General features: G+C 45.3%; 1 protein-coding gene across 5 annotated transcripts in view; it reads left to right on the forward strand.

The window, feature by feature from the left end:
- Positions 1–19,725, forward strand: part of LOC137527603 (non-structural maintenance of chromosomes element 3 homolog) — a 54,534-nt gene that overhangs the window by 12,688 nt on the left and 22,121 nt on the right. For 4 of the 5 annotated variants that reach the window (XM_068248229.1, XM_068248225.1, XM_068248230.1 and 1 more), the window contains exons 2-4: positions 3,725–3,792; positions 6,887–6,988; positions 14,887–14,950. In XM_068248229.1, the coding sequence (XP_068104330.1) occupies positions 3,736–3,792; positions 6,887–6,988; positions 14,887–14,950 (223 nt within the window). In that variant the 5' untranslated portion in view covers positions 3,725–3,735. Of the gene's footprint in view, positions 1–2,807; positions 2,884–3,724; positions 3,793–6,886; positions 6,989–14,886; positions 14,951–19,725 lie in introns of those variants that run through there. The other variant, XM_068248228.1, reaches the window with a different exon arrangement.

The following is a 19,725-nucleotide window of genomic DNA, read 5'->3' on the forward strand; positions in this document are numbered from 1 at the left end:
CACTCATACCGAAGATCCGTCAGGAGAGACCGCCGAGATGGAAAGCCATGTGGAGGAGGCCTTGCAGCTCCCGAACACTGCCGAGCTTTTGGAGGCAATCAAGGCTTGCCAATCCACGCTTACATCTAAAATGGATTACATGGAAGCCAAATTTGGACTTCTCCACCAAGATCTGTCGGACCTCTGTGACAGAATGAAAGAGCTGGAGAGATGGGTCTCAGATACTGAGGATACCGTTCAAACCAGGGCTGTGGAGTCGGTACAATAATCTTCCGACTCCTCAGTTTATGAAACCACGACTCCCAACTCCCCAAAATAGCTTCGACTCCGAGTCCTTAGTCTAATACTTAACAGGGCTGTGGATTTTGTACCAAAACCATCCGACTCCCGACTCCGACTCATCAGTTTATGAAATCAACGACTCCGGGTGCCCAAAATTACTCCGACTCCACAGCCCTGGTTCAAACTCACAGAATTGCTATCCCTGCTATACAGAAGCGCTTATCCCAATTAGAGAACAGGGCAGTCGATGCTGAAAACTGCAATCGGCGGAACAACTTGCGCCTGTTAGGCCTTCCTGAGGGCTCAGAGACCGATGATATCCCACTGTATGTGGAAGACCTACTTAAACAACTATTGCCAGCAGAGACCTCCCCCCCCCCCCCCCCCCCCCCTTTTTCGCCATTGAAAGGGCTCACCGCATTCCCTCCCGTCCAAGACCCCCGGGGAAGTACCCTAGGTCTCTCCTATTCCGCCTGCTTAATTTTCAAAGACTGGGATGCTATCCTAGCTGCAGCTAGAAACCTCAAGGATCTACAACTGGGTAACTCGCACCTCGTGCTTTTCCTGGACAATACTGCTGAAACGCAGAAATTGAGGCACTCCTTTTTTTTTTTTTTTTTTTTTTTTTTTTTTTTTCTTTTTTGTGTTGCTGTAAAGACCAAGCTGCATGAGAAAAAGATAATTATGCAATGCTTCCCTGCCAAACTCCGCATTCAAGATGGGGAATCTACCATTTTCTTTGATCCGGTAGAAGCCATGCGTTGGCTGGAGGCACTACCTGCTAATCAATAATTGTGGATAAGTATCTTCCATTTTTCTCTTTTTGCCTCCAGGAACAATGGCTCCATCTACATACTTTAGCCCTGTAGATACTTGAGTAGTCTTCTTGCTCGTGTACTTTAATCTGCGTATTACAAGTTTAATGTGATGTAGTCCGCTAACTCCACTGTTAGACTATTGTTCTTTGGCGTGGAAATGATTTATATATCGCCTGCTATACGAACCAGGGCTGTGGAGTCGGTCCAAAAATCCACCGACTCCTCAGTTTAGGATTCCTCCGACTCCACGACTCCGACTCCTCTAATTTGCATATTACAATTTTGTTGATTAAAAGTATGTAACATGAAATACGTCTCTTAACTGCCAAAGCTTAGGAATTTTACAAGACAACTGAAGTGAGAAGGATATGTAGACTACTATATTTATTCCCTTTAGACTAAAACTAGTCCTTGGTAAGAGTACTTGTAAAAGGTACAAACCGGAACAAAGAATATCTATCAGGCCCTAGGCAATGTAAGTGTGGGTACATGTAAGAATGATGTGCAGGTACTCTGCAGGGGAATGAGGAGATTGTAAACAGACAACACCTCTGTGTTCAATGTGCACAGCATTCTCAGTGGATTCCCTGCAGCTCTGTGGGGAGTGCATATGTAGAGTATAGTACTACTGTGTAACAAAGTAAACCTGAGACAGATGAAATTAAAGTTTTATACATACCTGGGGCTTCCTCCAGCCGCCTTCAGGATAATCAGTCCCTCGTTGTCCTCCTCCGCCACCTGGATCTTCTGCTATGAGTCCAGGTACTTGAGCCAGTCAGGCGTAGTGCGCATGCACACACTCCGCCGCCAGGAGCATACTACACCTGTGCAGCACTATTGCGCAGGTGCAGAATGTTCCTGGCTGTGGGAGCGGCATGCGGCCGGACAGCGCTGACTGGCTGAATTACCAGGACTCATAGCAGAAGATCCGGGTGGTGGAAGACAGTGAGGGACTGATTAGCCTGAAGGGGGCTGGAGGAAGCCCCAGGTATGTATAAAACTTTACTTTTCATCCGTCTCAGTTTCCCTTTAATTTGTAGTCCCCAAACCAAATTTTAATAACATATCAAATTATTTGATTTCATCAGCAAAGGGAGTGCATACATTTGCATAAATCAGCATCAATGCAGAATTATTTCCATCTCGTTGACCATCTCTATTAGTGACACGGCTACACATCAGGCTTTATACTTACAGCATAGATGTTATTTAGTGTATAAAAGAGATTCCTGTGTACACTTCATATATACAGTCACAATCAGATATGTATATCTGACTTTAAAAATACGGGGACTGCTTTATTGAAGCAGCACAAGTAACTAATTTTGATTGGTTTATTTCATTTTTGTAGACTAAGCACAGCTATTACTGTATATATATACATTATTTTTAATGACTTTTATCTGAGAAATAGAACATTTTATCATATTTTCTATTTTAATTACAGTTACAAATTCATTAGGAGTTGGAGTCGGTGCATTTTTCCCCGACTCCGACTCCAGGCACCCAAAATTGCCCGACTCCACGACTCCGACTCCACAGCCCTGATACGAACAGCGCTTTACTATACCATTACCTAAGCGAGGCATAGAATAACTGCCATTATCCTTTTTGTTTTGCAGCTGAATTTAAATCTTGTTGGCGCGAAACTTCCCGCTCTTTCTCGGTTACACTTTTTATACTTCTGAAATCTGCTATGGAGCTCACCTGCTGAGTATGGAAGGGAACATTGCAGCACTAACTATATGGGCCTATGTATATGACCCTATTGGGCTTTCAAACAGTGAGTTATAGGAGGTGGGCGGGCCTGGGCAGAGACGGTCACTCTTCTTTTTCTTTCTCTTTCTTCCTTTTCCTTCTATTGCTGCAGCATGATGTAGGTGATTCCATCTTCAACAGTCCCATGATACCAGTGTCATTTTTACTGTTAATAACTTTCAGCACTGTACTGTTGTACCATATAAGTATTCCAATGCATTACTTTCAATTAAAATTACTACTTGACTTATGCAATGGAATATTCTGACGTATGCATTATGCTGTTGTAATATGTTCTCTTTCAAAAAACGTAAAAGTTAACTTAAAAAAAAAGTATACTTTACGGCCTCTCTCACACTGGAGCAATTTACTAGCGATTTTTCAGCTTTTTTGTAAATCGCCAGTGCTTTGCAAAATGGTTTGGCAATGGAACTCAAGGCAGGGTTCACACTGCAGTGGCCGCCAGTGAGTAGTGGTTTTTTTTTTTTTTTTCTTCCCCCCCCCCCCCCCCCCTGCACCTTTCAATGGTGATGGCTGGGCCCCATTTGTCAGCATTTGAAGCGTACACCTAAATCTTGATAGTTCATCAAGAAGATACAATCCCTACCTGCCCTGTATAAATTGCAGGGCTGTGGAGTCGGTACAAAAAACATCCTACTCCTCCTCAGCTTATGAAACCTCCAACCCCTACTCCAGGTACCCCAAATTGCTCCTACTCCACAGCCCTGATAAATTGTATGTAATTTCACACCTTTGGAAAGTAAGAATGCAGTTTTCCAAGGTGAAGGCTGTGATGTGGCACATTAGTTTGTAGCTTAGAAATCTTTGCTTTTTGTTCAGTGGAATGAATAAAGCTTTTGTTTCAGATTGAAGAGAGATGTCTCAGAGGAAGAAGGGTCGGCCCAGCAGCGGTCGGGAATCTGCCGCCCATCAGGTACCCTTTCCAAGATCAGTGAAATGGGGGTGTATGCAATAAACAGCGTTAAAGAGAACCTTAGATGGGGGGGCTATAAAGAAAAATACCTACTTGGGGCTTTTTTCACCCCACATTTGGCCATGGAAAGTCCTCCAGTCTAGGGCCAACTGCACATGCGTGGTCCGGCCATGTTCACATCGCTGGGAGAGCTCTGTGCCTACACAGTACTACTGTGCAGGTGCAGAATGTGCCTGGCTGGACTGCGCATGGGCCGACTGGAGGATTTTACGTGGCCAGTTGTAGGTGAAAGAAGGCGACTAAGGACGATGACTGAGCAATCAGGCTGGAGGAAGCCCAAGGTATTCCATCCCCCCCCCCCCCCACGGTGAGTAGAGTAGAATGCAGTACATGACGTCATTGCATTACACTCTACTCATTGTGCAGTAAATTTACACACTTAATTCTGCTTAACACATTATATGTACATTCCATGATTACCTTGTATTGTGTTGCTATTATATTGGTGTGCTCAGAGCAGCCTTTTGGGAGACCATTTCTGGGCTGTTCATTCCAAAACAAAAAAAGTCATTTAGTGCTGCCACACTTGGGAGTATAAGAAGCAATTTGTATCTCTGCTTTCAAATCCTGTTTGGCAGGGATTTTATACTAATGCTGATTCCTAAAACATTGTACACTTGCTAGATAGTCTTTGGCTGGGACGGTTGTTTAGTCTATCTACAGTTCCAAATCCCCCCCCCCCCCTCCAAATGTATAGTGCTCCGTCCGTCCCACTGGAATCCTGAAGGGCGCAAATGAGCAATCGGCTCATTGTGCTCGTACTTGCCCAACTCCTGAAAGTTGTGCACCTGTGCCAGCTTATTCCACTTCCACGGTCTGTAGTTGAGCTGTATGTTTGTACAGCGTTTGTTCCCTGCTCTATTACCCTAAGGATTAAGTGCTACACAAATGGTGTACATGTGTCTTAAGTATACATACCGTACATTACATCCTCCATTTCTTTTGTGTCAGGAAGACCCAGGGGCCAGGTGCAAACTGAAGACAGGTCTTCACTACTCCTTGACTTAGATTTGTATCCATTTCTCCTTCTCATCCACAAGCCAGTCATGCCATCCCAGGTATCGGGGATGCTCTCACTGATTTGTATGCAGTGGAATGGGGTAGTTCTCAAATCCTAGAGAGAGCAAAGAAGAGAAGAGGGAGGAGGGAAAAAAAAAAAAAAGCTTCTACTCAGTACCATCCAATACTGGCTGAGCTTGCTTAGTGCATAGGAGTCTGATCCTAGTTTGACCTTGGTAATGACTGGATTTAACAATGTCTTAAAGGACAACTGTAAAAGGACAAAAATAAGGCAGCCTCCATAGCCCTCTCATTAAACAATACCAGTTGCCTGGCAGCTCTGCTGATCTATTTGGCTGCAGTAGTGTCTAAATCACACCAGAAACAAACATGCAGCTAATCTTGTCAGATCTGGCAAAAATATCAAACACCTGATCTGTTGCATGCTTGTTCAAGGTCTAAAGGTCCGTACACATGCCGGACTGCAGGAAACGGCGGGTCCGTCGTCACCTCCTGCTGGGCGTGTTTTCAGCAGACAGTCCGGTGTGTGTACAGTCTGTCGGCAGACTGATACGGCTGCTCCTGAGCGATCCGCCGGGCGGATCGCTCAGAAACAGCCGTATTAGTCTGCAGACAGACTACACACGCCGGACTGTCGCTGGAACGCCCGCCCAGCGGGAGGTGACGACGGACCCGTCGTTTCCTGCAGTCCGGCGTGTGTACGGACCTTAAGGCTTAAAGAGAACCCAGGTGTGATGGTCAAATCTTAATAGGACACGGAGGCATGTTCTATGTGTACATGACATGCCTCCGTGTCCTTCTATTGTGCCTCCAGCTCCCGGGGGGCTCTGCTGTCCCCCTTTAAAAAAAAAAAATAAATAAAAAAAAAAACTGCCAGGCTAGCAACAATCTACTTGTCGCTAGCCTACTATTTACCTGCGCTTATCATTCATTGACTCTCCCCACCTCCTGCATTGCACGGTTCCCCGCCTGTGTTCTTTCCCGCCTCTGTATGCTTCCTCCAATCGGAAGCTAAGCCGGGACTTCCTGTGTACTGGAGACAGCGGTGTGACACGGCTGTCCCCCTGGTAGGCTCGGGGGTGATCCGCTGTCATAGGCTGAAACCTATGACAGCCAATGACACAGTGATTGGCGGACGGGGGGAGGGAGGTATGTAAAATGAATTTAAAAAAAATAGGCAATTTTACTTAAATAAGAAAACATTGGTGGAGCGATCAGACCCCACCCACAGAAAGCTCTGTTAGTGGGGAGAAAAAGGGGGGAATCGCTTGTGGGCTGACGTGCGGCCTTGCAGTAAGGCCTTAAAGCTGCAGTGGCCTATTTATTTAAAAATGGCCTGGTCTTTAGGGGGGTTTAACACTGCGGTCCTCAAGTGGTTAAAGTGAACATCCGGACTAAAAATCGACTCAGCAGCACTGGAAAGGCCTGGTGTTTCTTTAACAGTTTCACAGCATCAGAACTTTGTTTCTCTTATCCAAGCCTCATTTTTTTAGCTACACAGAAGAAAACTGCCCGGGCTTTTTTCCCCTGATGCTGTGCAAAGCATGATGGGATTTCTGATGTTGTTGTTCTCGTTCTGCTGTTTTGGTGCAAATTTTTTTTTTTTTTTTTTTTTTTACACTTTGAATTTGACATTTGAAGCCTAGCGTGTGCAGCTGGGAGGGGTTATCAGGACACAGGACAGTTGGAACTGTCTCCTGCTCCATGTCACCTCCTTTCAACCAAAAAGATGGCTGCCCCCATGACAAAGATGGCAGCCCCCATGAATCACAAACATTTGCCTGTTCTTTTAAAACAGGGTGGGTAAAAAATTATATTACCTATCTATTCTAATTAACATAACTAATGTAACTTAATGACAGTATGTTTGTTTAGGCTGAAGTTCCCCTTTAAGATATCAGTTGTTTGCTAGATCTGTCGCACATCCTATAGTTAATGGTTGCCTTCGTAAAGCTGTGTTGCAGTCAAGGTGATAAGGTTGGGATTATAATCTTTTTTTATTTTTTTTTAATAGGGTAGAGATGAGGACGATGACCTTGATCTCACGCAGACCCAAACACCGACACAAGTGCAAAAGAATATGGAGAAGCATTCTCCACAGCAAGTCAGTCTCAAGGTATGAATGGACAAATAGCAGCACTTCTGAATGCCATGGGTTTCCCACTCCAAAATAACATTAAGGCCTCTTTCACAGTAGGATGTTGCATTTCAGTGCAACGTTAAGGTCGCACAACGCGGCCCTAACGCAACGCATATAGACTTTAACTTGGATGTTATCTTTATTTGTCTCTTGGTGCGCCGTTTTTGTCGCACAGTGTTGGAATGAAAACGGCGCATGCGGTACATAGGTTTTTTTTTTTTTTTTGGGGGGGGGGGGGGGGGAATTACTGAGCATGTACAACGCAGCAGATTCATTGCCAAACGCACAGCATGCAGCACTTTCTAATAACGCTGCACGTTACACACAAACGCAACGTGTGCACTGTGAATGTCGCACAGACTTAGACCCTGTACACACATCAGACCATAGTCTTTGGAAAATGAAAGATCACAGACCAATATTACCACCCTTCATGTAGTATGAGAGCCATACCTACACAGTCTATTCCAGTGATGGCTAACCTTGGCACTCCAGCTGTGACAAAACTACAAATCCCATCATGCCTCTGCCTCCCCAAGCTATGCTTAGAGCTGTCAGAGTATTGCAATGCCTCATAGGACTTGTAGTTTCACCACAGCTGGAGTGCCAAGGTTAGCCCTCACTGGTCTATTCTATGGAGCTGCACTCCCCATCAGACTGAAATCTTTGCAAGATGCTGCACACAAAGATGCTGTACAGACACAAAAGATCAGTATCTGCAAAAGATCTGTTCCTGCCAAAGATCCGTTCCTGCAAATTGCATTCATAGTCTGAGATCTGCAAATCATCATCATACACACCTTGTTTTAACTGACATTCATCTGCAGATCAGACAATCATCTGCAGATCTGAAAATCCATCCTGGTGGATCTGATCTGCAGATGAATGTCTGTTAAACAAGGTGTGTATGATGATCTGCAGATCTCATAGACTATGAATGCATTTTGCAGGAACGGATCTTTTGCAGATACTGATCTGTTGCAGATACTGATCTGTTGAATGTCTACAGCATCTTTGTGTGCAGCATCTTGCAAAGATTTCTGTCTGATGGGGAGTTCAGCTCCATAGAATAGACTGTGTAGGTATGGCTCTCCTACTACATGGAAGGGGGTAAAATTGGTGTGATCTTTCATTTTCCAAAGACTATGGTCTGATGTGTGTATGCACCCTTAGTATTGCTGTGCGTTAGTCTACGTTGAAATATTTTGTAATGTGCGACTTTAATGTCGCACTGTGAAAGAGGCCGGATACCCTTAGTTGTGCAATGTGTCCCTAGCTTGGGAGCTGCCTGCAAAGAGTACAGCACTCTAAGTACCCCCCTTTTTCTTTTTTTTTTTTTTCTTTTTTTTTTTTTTAAACCAGGGCTGTGGAGTCGGCACAAAAACCATTCCATTCAGACTCCTCAATTTATGAAACCACCGACTCCAGGTACCCAAAAGTTGGTCCCGCTCCACAGCCTTGATTAAACAAATCCTACACAGACCACATAAATCGGGGAAATGTAATGCCAGGGCTGTGGAGTCGTGGAGTCGGAGTCGGGCAATTTTGGGTGCCTGGAGTCGGAGTCGGGGAAAAATGCACCGGCTCCGACTCCTAATGAATTTGTAACTGTAATTAAAATAGAAAATATGATAAAATGTTCTATTTCTCAGATAATAGTCATTAAAAATGTGTATATATACAGTAATAGCTGTGCTTAGTCCACAAAAATGAAATAAACCAATCAAAATGAGTTACTTGTGCTGCTTCAATAAAGCAGTCCCCGTATTTTTAAGGTCAGATATACATATCTGATTGTGACTGTATATATGATGTGTACACAGGAATCTCTTATATATATACTAAATAACATCTATGCTGTAAGAATAAAGCCTGATGTGTAGCTGTGTCACTAATCGAGATGGTCAATGAGATGGAAATAATTCTGCATTGATGCTGATTTATGCAAATGTACTCTTTGCTGATGAAATCAAATAATTTGATATGTTGTTAACATTTGGTTTGGTGACTACAAATTAAAGGGTAACTGAGACGGATGAAAAGTAAAGTTTTATACATACCTGGGGCTTCCTCCAGCCCCCTTCAGGCTAATCAGTCCCTCGCTGTCCTCCACCACCCGGATCTTCTGCTATGAGTCCTGGTAATTCAGCCAGTCAGCGCTGTCCGGCCGCATGCCGCTCCCACAGCCAGGAACATTCTGCACCTGCGCAATAGTGCTGCACAGGTGTAGTATGCTCCTGGCGGCGGAGTGTGTGCATGCGCACTACACCCGACTGGTTCAAGTACCTGCATTCATAGCAGAAGATCCAGGTGGTGGAGGAGGACAACGAATGACTGATTATCCTGAAGGCGGCTGGAGGAAGCCCCAGGTATGTATAAAACTTTAATTTCATCTGTCTCAGGTTTACTTTGTTACACAGTAGTACTATACTCTACATATGCACTCCCCACAGAGCTGCAGGGAATCCACTGAGAATGCTGTGCACATTGAACACAGAGGTGTTGTCTGTTTACAATCTCCTCATTCCCCTGCAGAGTACCTGCACATCATTCTTACATGTACCCACACTTACATTGCCTAGGGCCTGATAGATGTTCTTTGTTCCGGTTTGTACCTTTTACAAGTACTCTTACCAAGGACTAGTTTTAGTCTAAAGGGAATAAATATAGTAGTCTACATATCCTTCTCACTTCAGTTGTCTTGTAAAATTCCTAAGCGTTGGCAGTTAAGAGACGAATTTCATGTTACATACTTTTAATCAACAAAATTGTAATATGCAAATTAGAGGAGTCGGAGTCGGTGGAATCCTAAACTGAGGAGTCGGAGTCAGTGGATTTTTGGACCACAGCCCTGTGTAATGCACATCAATATTATATATTTTTTTTATTTATGTCGCGCCAACATATTCCGCAGAGCTTTACAAAGCACAACACACAACAATAAAAACTGCCAAACAAAATGGAGGATCTTAGTTCTCCAAAAAATGCTGCAGCAATTCATTGTATGCATGCAAGCGGACTTATTCATTTTTTAATACAGTAATTATACCGGGAGCCACTGGGGTACTTTTTTAAATAAAGGAAACGCACGCCTTTGCATCTCTTAATTTTAAAAGTTTGGAACCCCAGTTTCACCCAGTTTTATGCATGAATTGTCCGCTTGCACGCTGGTGTGAGTGGACCAGTCCTAAGGAGGGAACCTTGACGATTCTGGTGGGTTGGCTTAATTTGTGAAAGCATTTTTACAGGACTAGAACCTCCATTTTGTTTGGCAGTTATTACTGCTGTTATACGTTGCTGCTAATACTGAATTACACTTTAGGTACTGTCCCCATCAATGTCTATACTCGCCCGTATACACTGATCAAAACTCTAAAAGCCACACTTGGTTTTGCTCCCATTTAGCATAAGCTGAAGCATGATATTGCACAGGTGTACCCTAGACGGTCCACAATAAAAGGCCACTCTGAAATGTTCAGATTTTTCTTTTTGTTTGTTTTGTTTAAAGGGAACCTAAACTGAGAGGGATATGGATGTTTCCTTTTAAACAATACTAGTTGACTGGCAGTCCTGTTCTCTTTGGCTGCAGTAGTGGTTGAATCAGACCTGAATCAAGCATGCAGCTAATCCAGTCTGACTTCAGTCAGGGCGCCTGATGTGCATGCTTGTTGAGGGGCGGTGGCTAAAAGTATTGGGGCCCGTTTCCACTGTCGCAGAAACGGCCGCAAATCCGCAGTGTTTCCCCGCAGACAAATCGCGAAGGGAAGCTCTGCCATAGGGGATAACGGCGCCGCCGGCCGAATCGCTTGCAGTAGCGATTCGGCCGGAACCCCCTACAGAATTCGCGGCGGAGGCTGCGATTCCCTTTAGCCGTGCATGGCACGGCTCATGGGATTTGCCTGCGATCCCGCTCAGTGCCGGCGTGCGTTTACAAGACGTAGGCCGCACTAGTGGAAACGGGCCCTAAGCGACACCGGATCAGCAGGAGAGTCAGGCAACTGGTATTTTAAAAGGAAACCTCCATATCCTTCTCAGTTTAGGTTCCCTTTAATTCCGATTTAAAAAAAAAAAAAAAAAAAAAAAAATCACGAAGTATTTGACCTTACTTCACCACCTGGCTACTTTTGCATGCCACCCGGCTGGAACATATTTCTGGGGAGAACATTGCTGTTTAATCAGCACCTTGATATGCCACACCTGTGAGGTGGGATGGAATATCTTGCAAAAGACAGATTTAGGGCTCAAACCCACTAGCAGCCTTTTCTAAGCGCTAGTGATTTGAACAAGCTAATGCAATGCTATGGGTAATTTTTATAAACTCACATTGCTCACGTGGAATCACACACAGCATTCCATTAGCAAGAGCTTTTCCAATCACAGAGGGCTGGTGCACACCAAAAACCGCTAGCAGATCCTCAAAATGCTAGCAGATTTTGAAACGCTTTTTCTTATTTTTCTGTAGCGTTTCAGCTAGCGTTTTGTGTAGCAGTTTTGGTGTAGTAGATTTCATGTATTGTTACAGTAAAGCTGTTACTGAACAGCTACTGTAACAAAAAACGCCTGACAAACCGCTCTGAAGTGCCGTTTTTCAGAGCGGTTTGCGGTTTTCCTATACTTAACATTGAGGCAGAAACGCATCCGCAATCCAAAATCTGCAGCAGCCCGGGAGTATGCGTTTCTGCAAAACGCCTCCCGCTCTGGTGTGCACCAGCCCATTGAAATACATTACCCTAGCGGATCCGCACCCGCAAGCAGATCGCAAACCGCAGCGGAAACGCTCTGATGTGCACTAGGCCAAAGCGCTGATATAGAATTCCAGGCCTTAGGGCCCATTCACACTTGCTGATCGCAAAATGCTAGAGATTTTGCTAGCGTTTTGCTCTGGCGGTTTTTGGCGATTAATGCCAAAAAATCACCATTCACACTTGGCTTTTTTTTTTGCGCTTGCGTTTTGCGCTTCTATAGCACGACGTGATAAAACGCGATCACTGGGAAATAGCCTGAAAATGGTGCAGGCTACACGTTTGCGTTTAGCGTCTTTGGGTGATTTGCGGCGATTAGCGCAAATCGCTCAAATGAGAACAGGCCCGTAGACTTATTACCCTAGTGCTTTGAAAAGCGCTACCTTTTGAGCGTTTTGCCGAAATCACCAGCAAAACGCTCAAGTGTGAATGGGCAATTAGACAGATTTGTGAACAATATTTGAGGAATGGGTCTCTTGTGTCTGTAGAAAAAGGTTTCAGATCTTTGAGTTCAGCTCAAGCAAAATGGGAGCAAAAGTTGCTTTTATATTTTTGTGCAGTGTACAGGGTGGGCCATTTATATGGATACACCATGTTATGTGAATGGTAAAGTTAACAAACAAACCACCACTATTGGTCTGACACTAACCCACATTGGATAGATCACTCCCAGACTGTTGGAACAAAAATTGTTGTATGGGGTGTATCCATAGATAATGTATATCCATAAAAATGGCCCACTTTGTAGATGGCAATAAGGAGTGCACCAGGATAAGTGGCAGCTTGTAACCAAGACAGCAAGTAGCATGGGCTTAACTGGTTTCTCAAGAATCTTCTTCTTCTTTTATTGCATAGTGTATATTATGATAGTGCAGTACTTGTATTCGAATTGTTTGCCACTAACGCAAGTGTTAACTGGGTCTTAGTCCTCCAAGCTCACTCTTCTTCTTCCTTGTCGTCGTCGTCAATATATGAATGTGTAATATATACTGGATCTCCACTATATTGGTTCTGTTAAATGTTTTTATTTGACTTTAGTTCAATAAATTTTGACAGTATTCAGATTTGGTGCAGTGTTCTGATAGATATGTATAGGTTAGGCTTGAACCGTTTTAGGAAATTGTATTGAGCACTTTCTGTCCAATTGCGATTTCAATTCACGATTTCCTTCAAATCAAGCTTTGTTCCCCCTCTTTACCCCTGGCTATCTTTGTGCCTCCTCTGGGTCTCTCTTGCCCCCTTTGTGTCTCTGTGCCCGCTCTGTGTCTCTCTGTGCTTCCTCTGTCCCCCATGCTGCATCAGTTCTGGACATACAGTACCTTCCTGCAGGCTCTAATGCACGGAATACTTCCTGTATGTCATGTGCGGAACCCCCATGTGGAAATGGCGTGATTGCGATAATTACTGCTTTGACGATTCCAAAATTGTGATCGCGATTTCGGTTTAAATTCTATTTTATCTTTCAGGCCTAGTGTGTGTGTATGTATATACATGTATCACGGCACAGAAATTGCAAAAAAATTCAGCTGTGGGCCTGCTCCACACCTGGGGTCTGCATTGCATGGGAATGGGTGGTCGGTAATGTCAGCTGCCTTGTGGGACACTACGGAGGCTTGGCATAGTCCTGATGAATTTGGGCCTGCAGAAAGCTGCAGGCCCGAATTTCAGAAGGGAGAAATGTGGTGGGTTCCCCCCCCCCCCTTCTTTCTAAACCCTCCCTTTCTATCAATGTAATTCATTTGTATATAGTCTGCACTCAGGATCTTTTACTTCAAGGTCACAAGATATGACCCCCAATGTCTGTGCTGTCATGACTTCTCCCCCTCCTGCAAGGACCACCTACACCATATCCGAGGAACCCTGCTCCCATATTGTGGTGCAAATCTTCATCTTTAAAAGCTGCCTCCTGGACCTAGCAGTAGTCATGTTCTTACTGAGTAGCTATGTACTCTTAGGTACTCGGAATTGAAATTGTGATGACAGAGGGTGGGGTTAACTTAACCATGGGGCCTTCTGATCCGATGTGATTCATTTGCATCCCATGTCGTTGTCCACGTGACTCCCATGCTTCCTCCTCCAACCCGGGAGGAAGCATGAGTGATGTTGGACATGAATGGAACACATTGGATCAGACGACCGCATGGGTAAGTTAACACCTCCTCCTGCAGTCACAGCTGTCTAGTTAAATTTTGATTCTGAGTAGCTACTTGGTAAGAGCAAGACTACCTAGCAGTGCTGGTCCTCTCCCTTTCTAGATTAAGGCTGGTTTCACAGTGGGACGTTACAGGCGCACGTTAGAGCAGCCTGTAACGCACCCCACCGCACAGCAATGAAAAATCAATGGGCTGTTCAGTGCCCACGTTGCGTTACATAGTAACGCTGCACCACCAGACAATGTACTGCATGCAGTACTTTCTAAGCGGCAGAGCCGCGTTAGACTGCTTGCACATGCTCAGTAACGTTGGGGAGGAGCGGAGAGCGGCCAGGCACATGGCTAATTAATATTCACTGCACTCAGTGACGTGCAGTGTTTACTTCCTGGAGCGGCCGCTCTGTGCAGCGATTGGCCGGCGGGACCACGTGATGCCGCATGCGCACAAGAGTACGCATCACGGACGCCAGAGTGAGCTGCACAACGCGGCTCACTCTGACGTCCACCTTAGAGAGCACCAGGCGTTGCGTTAGGGGCACGTTATGCGACCATAACGTCCCCTAAAACGCAACGTCCTGGTGTGAAACTAGCCTTAATGGGAGAGGGAGCTGGGAATATTGCTATCAGAACTGTAGTTCTTTCTGAACCCTGCCAATCAGCTGACTTCAGACCCAGGCCATTATCTTTAGACTTGAATGCAATGCATGTCAGTGTGTTTCCTGATGTCTGTTTACCATTGTATGAGCAAATTATTATAGGAAATGGGCCAACAAACAGGCCTATTGACTGTGGCATAATTGAGTTGGTGCTGGTTTTACATCCCATGTTGCACCGGAATAGCTGCACACTACACATGGGGGTTTACACAAAAATCTATGCAATGGAAAATTACAAAGGAAATTACAGTATGTAGAACAGAAACCTTTCTGCAACGATAATGTTACCATGGAGAACTCTGCCTAGTCTCTCTTTTTTTGCAGGTCGGGGAGGTGGTGCAGTATATCCTGACAAGGGACCAAAAAAAGCTACCAATCAAGCGTGCAGGTTTGTCTTATACCCAGAGGGGGCTCAATGCTAATTTTGGAGACTAGTTTTTGTTTACTTGTGTAACTTGTCTGTGGGAAATTAACCTCTTTCATACTGGACAGCTCTGGCCCCTTAAAGACCAGAACCGTTCTTTTTCTGTTTGATTGGCTCACAGTAGTTACGGGTCCTGACCAAGATCTGGAGGCTCTGCTGTCACTGTGAAAGCAGACTGATCGGGTGCAGCAATGGGACAGTGAGAGCAACAAGACCTTGTGGCATGGCTGATTGGGTGCCGCTGTCCCTGCCAGGGCATAGTTTTCAATCAGCCTGTAGATTTCAATCGGCAAGGTCTGGAAGCGGTTAAAGAAAAGCGCACAAGGCAGTAGAGATTTCCATTTATATTTAGTAGGAAGTTCATAATTGATCTATTAAACCTAGAGTAGATTAAATATTATCTGTTAAGTGATTTAAACTTTCCCACCATCCCATGTACATATCTGCCATAGTCAGTGTTAAGTATGTGAAATTGTTTTTGACTGCATTTGCATTGGTAATTTTAGTATGTTTTGTTTAAAACCCGGAGGGTTGCAGTTTTTATCACAAAACATGATCACAGACAGGTTGTAAAATAATGCAGTCCATGTTTGCTGGATCACTTCTGAGCTCACCATTGGAAATACATTTTTTTTGTAAAATGATACAGCGCTCACCACCTTTAAAGAGAACCCGAGGTGGGTTTGAAGAATGTTATCTGCATACAGAGGCTGGATCTGCCTATACAGCCCAGCCTCTGTTGCTATCCCAAACCCCCCTAAGGTCCCCCTGCACTCTGCAATCCCTCATAAATCACAGCCACTCTGCTGACAAACAGCTTGTCAGAGCTGGCTGTGTTTATCTCTATAGTGTCAGTCTGCTGCTCTCCCCGCGTCCTGCAGAACTCCAGTCCCTGCCTGCATCCCTTCCCTCCCTGCTGATTGGAGGGAAGGGATGGGGCAGGGACCGGAGCTATGCAGGAGGCGGGGAGGAGCCGAGACTGACACTACAGATGTAAACACAGCCTCACAGCACGGCTGTGATTTATGGGTGATTGCAGAGTGCAGGGGGACCTTAGGGGGGTTTGGGATAGCAACAGAGGCTGGGCTGTATAGGCAGATCCAGCCTCTGTATGCAGATAACATTCTTTAAACACACCTCGGGTTCTCTTTAAAAATACCAAGTTCAGATTCGCTGCGTGCTGCTATTGAAAAAAATCACATATAAGTCCTTCCTCCAAACAAAAGTTCACACAATGCAGCTGTGCGTCTGCAGGAATTCCTTGTTGTTAGTTACACCCTGGAAAGGAAAATACAAGAGACCATAGCGGGTAACTTCTACGCACAGTACACCCTTGTGCAATTAAAACACACTGTGCTCAGGTTACTACCACCACATGCGGGACGGGGACACAGCTCCCCCCTTTAATTCCCTGCTTACCGGATAGCCTCTTGTTGTTATGCGAATCACTGAATCACCGTCCAGAGTCTGAAATCAACACACAAAGGTGCTCTTCATAGCGTAAAAAGGTTTTTAATATGGCTCGGCGGCCCCAAATAAAAATCAGCGTACCATAAAATGAATTAAAACCAGCATATCTCACATATCCAGATTTGGCAGTCAGATCTTGCCTCCTCCACGCCTGTATTCCGTCCGTATGTTGTTTGCCTGGTAGCGTGCGTGTCTCGGCTCCACCCTACGCGTTTCGTCACAGTGGGCGAGACTCATCAGGGGCTATGACACGCACGCCTCGCTACCACCTTTAGTATAAGAGTACCCGTCTCGGTCACCACCCACCTCTTTGCTCCTCCCGACTAGGGTGTATGTCAATTGGATCACATAGCGTAGTGGGGGCAATGTCCGAGCCGGCACAAATAACACATTGAACTCCCTTCCTACCGACAAACTTCCGCCCTATGTTTGCCACCCCTAATTCCTCCGGGCTGCAACCTTAGCAGTGCCCATCTATTCCTCATACGAAGCCACCTATCAATACCACCATAGGGCTCAGCGCAGATAATTCTAATAGTAATTCATCCTAAAAACAAACTTATATTAAACAAAAATAAAAATAGACTAGGTTGTACCCTTCATACACATTTGCGTACAAAATTGCATAACCTTAAAGGAATACTTAAGTAAAAAAAAAAAAAAAATGACATTTACTCACCTGGGGCATCCCTCAGCACCCCGAAGCTGGATGGTGCCCTCGCAGCCCCGCTCCGATCGTCCTGTCCCCGCCGCCGGCTACTTCCGGTTCGGCGACAGCCGCCGACAGGCTGGGAACGCGGCTGATTTTCCGCGTTCCCAGCCGCTGCTATCACTTTCTATGCTGCTATAGCGTATATATATACGCTATAGCAGCATAGAGAGTGATAGCAGCGGCTGGGAACGCGGAAAATCAGCCGCGTTCCCAGCCTGTCGGCGGCTGTCGCCGAACCGGAAGTAGCCGCCGGCGGGGACAGGACGATCGGAGCGGGGCTGCGAGGGCACCATCCAGCTTCGGGGCGCTGAGGGATGCCCCAGGTGAGTAAATGTAATTTTTTTTTTTTTTTTGACTTAAGTATTCCTTTAATGATATTCCTACACCACATACCAATATAATAGTCAAAAATATCAGATTAAACCGCTCCCACCCACTTATACCATTCCCAAAGTTATTAGAGCAAACCATTTCTCAGTATTTGAAGGCTAATAATTTCTAATATCAAGCCAAATCTTGTGAGAAAGATTATCAGACGCTACTTTTTGGATAAGGAAGGTCCCAACCAGAGAGCCAATACGGCATCTCGTTGCCAACATACAACCTTAAAGAGGAACTGTAACGACAAAACGTCCCCTGGGGGGTACTCACCTCGGGTGGGGGAAGCCTCAGGATCCTAATGAGGCTTCCCACGCCGTCCTGCGTCCCTCGGGGGTCTCGCTGTAGCCCTCCGTACAGCGGTGACGCAATATTTACCTTCCTGGCTCCTGCGCAGGCGCTCTGATGGCTGTCGGCGCCAAAGTAGGCGGAAATACTCGATCGCCGTCGGGTCTGCTCTACTGCGCAGGCGCAAGTTTCCGGCGCCTGCGCAGTAGAGCGGACCCGACGGAGATCGGGTATTTCCGTGCCGAAAGTCGCCACAGCGCCCCCGCTGGAGCCAGCAAAGGTAAATATTAAACTGACAGTCGGCACAGTCGCCGGCTGTTCGGAGGGCTGCGGCGAGACCCCCGTGGGACAGAGGACGGCGTGGGAAGCCTCATTAGGATCCCGAGGCTTCCCCCACCCGAGGTGAGTACCCCCCAGGGGATGTTTTTCATGTTACAGAGTCTCTTTAAGGAATAACTCTACGTTTAACCCTCAGGCAGGTAGCAGTCAAAACAGCATTGAAGTGTTCAAAAGACTAGTCACTTAGGAAGTAGAAAACCTTACCAGAACAGAGGGTGGGGGGATATAAGAAACGGATAAGGGACATGTTGGAAACTAAGAACCTTGTGATTCGCCCGGCTGATAAGGGGGGGAAGGGGTGGTTTGTACTCGGTAAGCACCAATATTTCACAGAATTGGATAAAATTGTCCTGGATCCAAATACGTATAAGAAATTACCAAGAAACCCAACTTCAGAATATAAAAAACAACTCATACAACTGTTGAGGGGAGGGCTGGATGAAGGGTTATTAACTGACAAGGAATATAGTTATCTGGTTCCCTCTGCACCCCGGGTGCCAATTATCTCAGACCCCAAAAGTACACAAGGACCCCATTAACCCACCGGGCCGACCGATAATAAGTGATATCGGTTCGGTCACTCACAGGTTGGGTATATATACCTTGACCACTTTCTACAGCTTCTTGTAAAAAAAACTTCCAAAGGTTTTAAAGGATACGGGACACACAATAAAGGTGTTAAATACAGTAGTGGTTGAAGAAGGAATGATAATGGGGACAGCGGACGTAAGTTCCCTTTATACAAACATACCGCATCAGGACGGGATTGACGCAGTTTAACACTATTTGGATGAGGATGGCCAGTTGGATGCACACCAAATAGAGTTTTTGCTGCAATTGCTGGAGTTTGCTCCAACAAAATTATTTTTGGTACAAGGGTGACTATTATGCACAGAGGTACGGATGTGCTATGGGGGCGTCCTTCGCACCTTCCCTAGCTAACCTATATATGGGGAGATGGGAAGAGTTGGCCATCTCGAGGGGCGCCCCCAACATCATCATGTGGGGTCGCTAAATAGACAACCTCTTGATTATGTGGAGAGGTACTGGGGAGGAATTGCAAGAGTTTGTTGAACAGGCCAATACAATCTGGCCAAACATCCAATTAACACTGGAGTTTGATACTATGAATATCCATTTTTTTGGATTTAAATATTTTCTTGGAGAATGGGGAAATCAAAACTAAATGCTTTTTCAAACATACTGATAGAAACGGGTTTATACCAGTGGACAGTTGCCATCATCCGCAATGGATAAAGGGTGTCCCAAAGGGCCAGATGGTTAGAGTGCGGAGAAACTGTGCTAATATACAGGACTATGAGTATCAGGCAGGAATACTCAGGGACCGCTTTTTAAAAAAGGGTTACTCTGAGGCTTTCCTGAATACAACTATGGAACAAGTAAAAAACATGGATAGAAACATCCTGATAAATGGTAATCGAAGGGACCAAGAGACATGCAGGGACCTATCCTTTTTGTTAGTAATTACAACCTGCAGTTTAGAAAAGTTGAAAAGATATTTAGAAAATACTGGCCAATCCTTACTAGTGAT

This window comes from Hyperolius riggenbachi, chromosome 8 (assembly GCF_040937935.1).
Source record: "Hyperolius riggenbachi isolate aHypRig1 chromosome 8, aHypRig1.pri, whole genome shotgun sequence".
NCBI lineage: Eukaryota > Metazoa > Chordata > Amphibia > Anura > Hyperoliidae > Hyperolius > Hyperolius riggenbachi.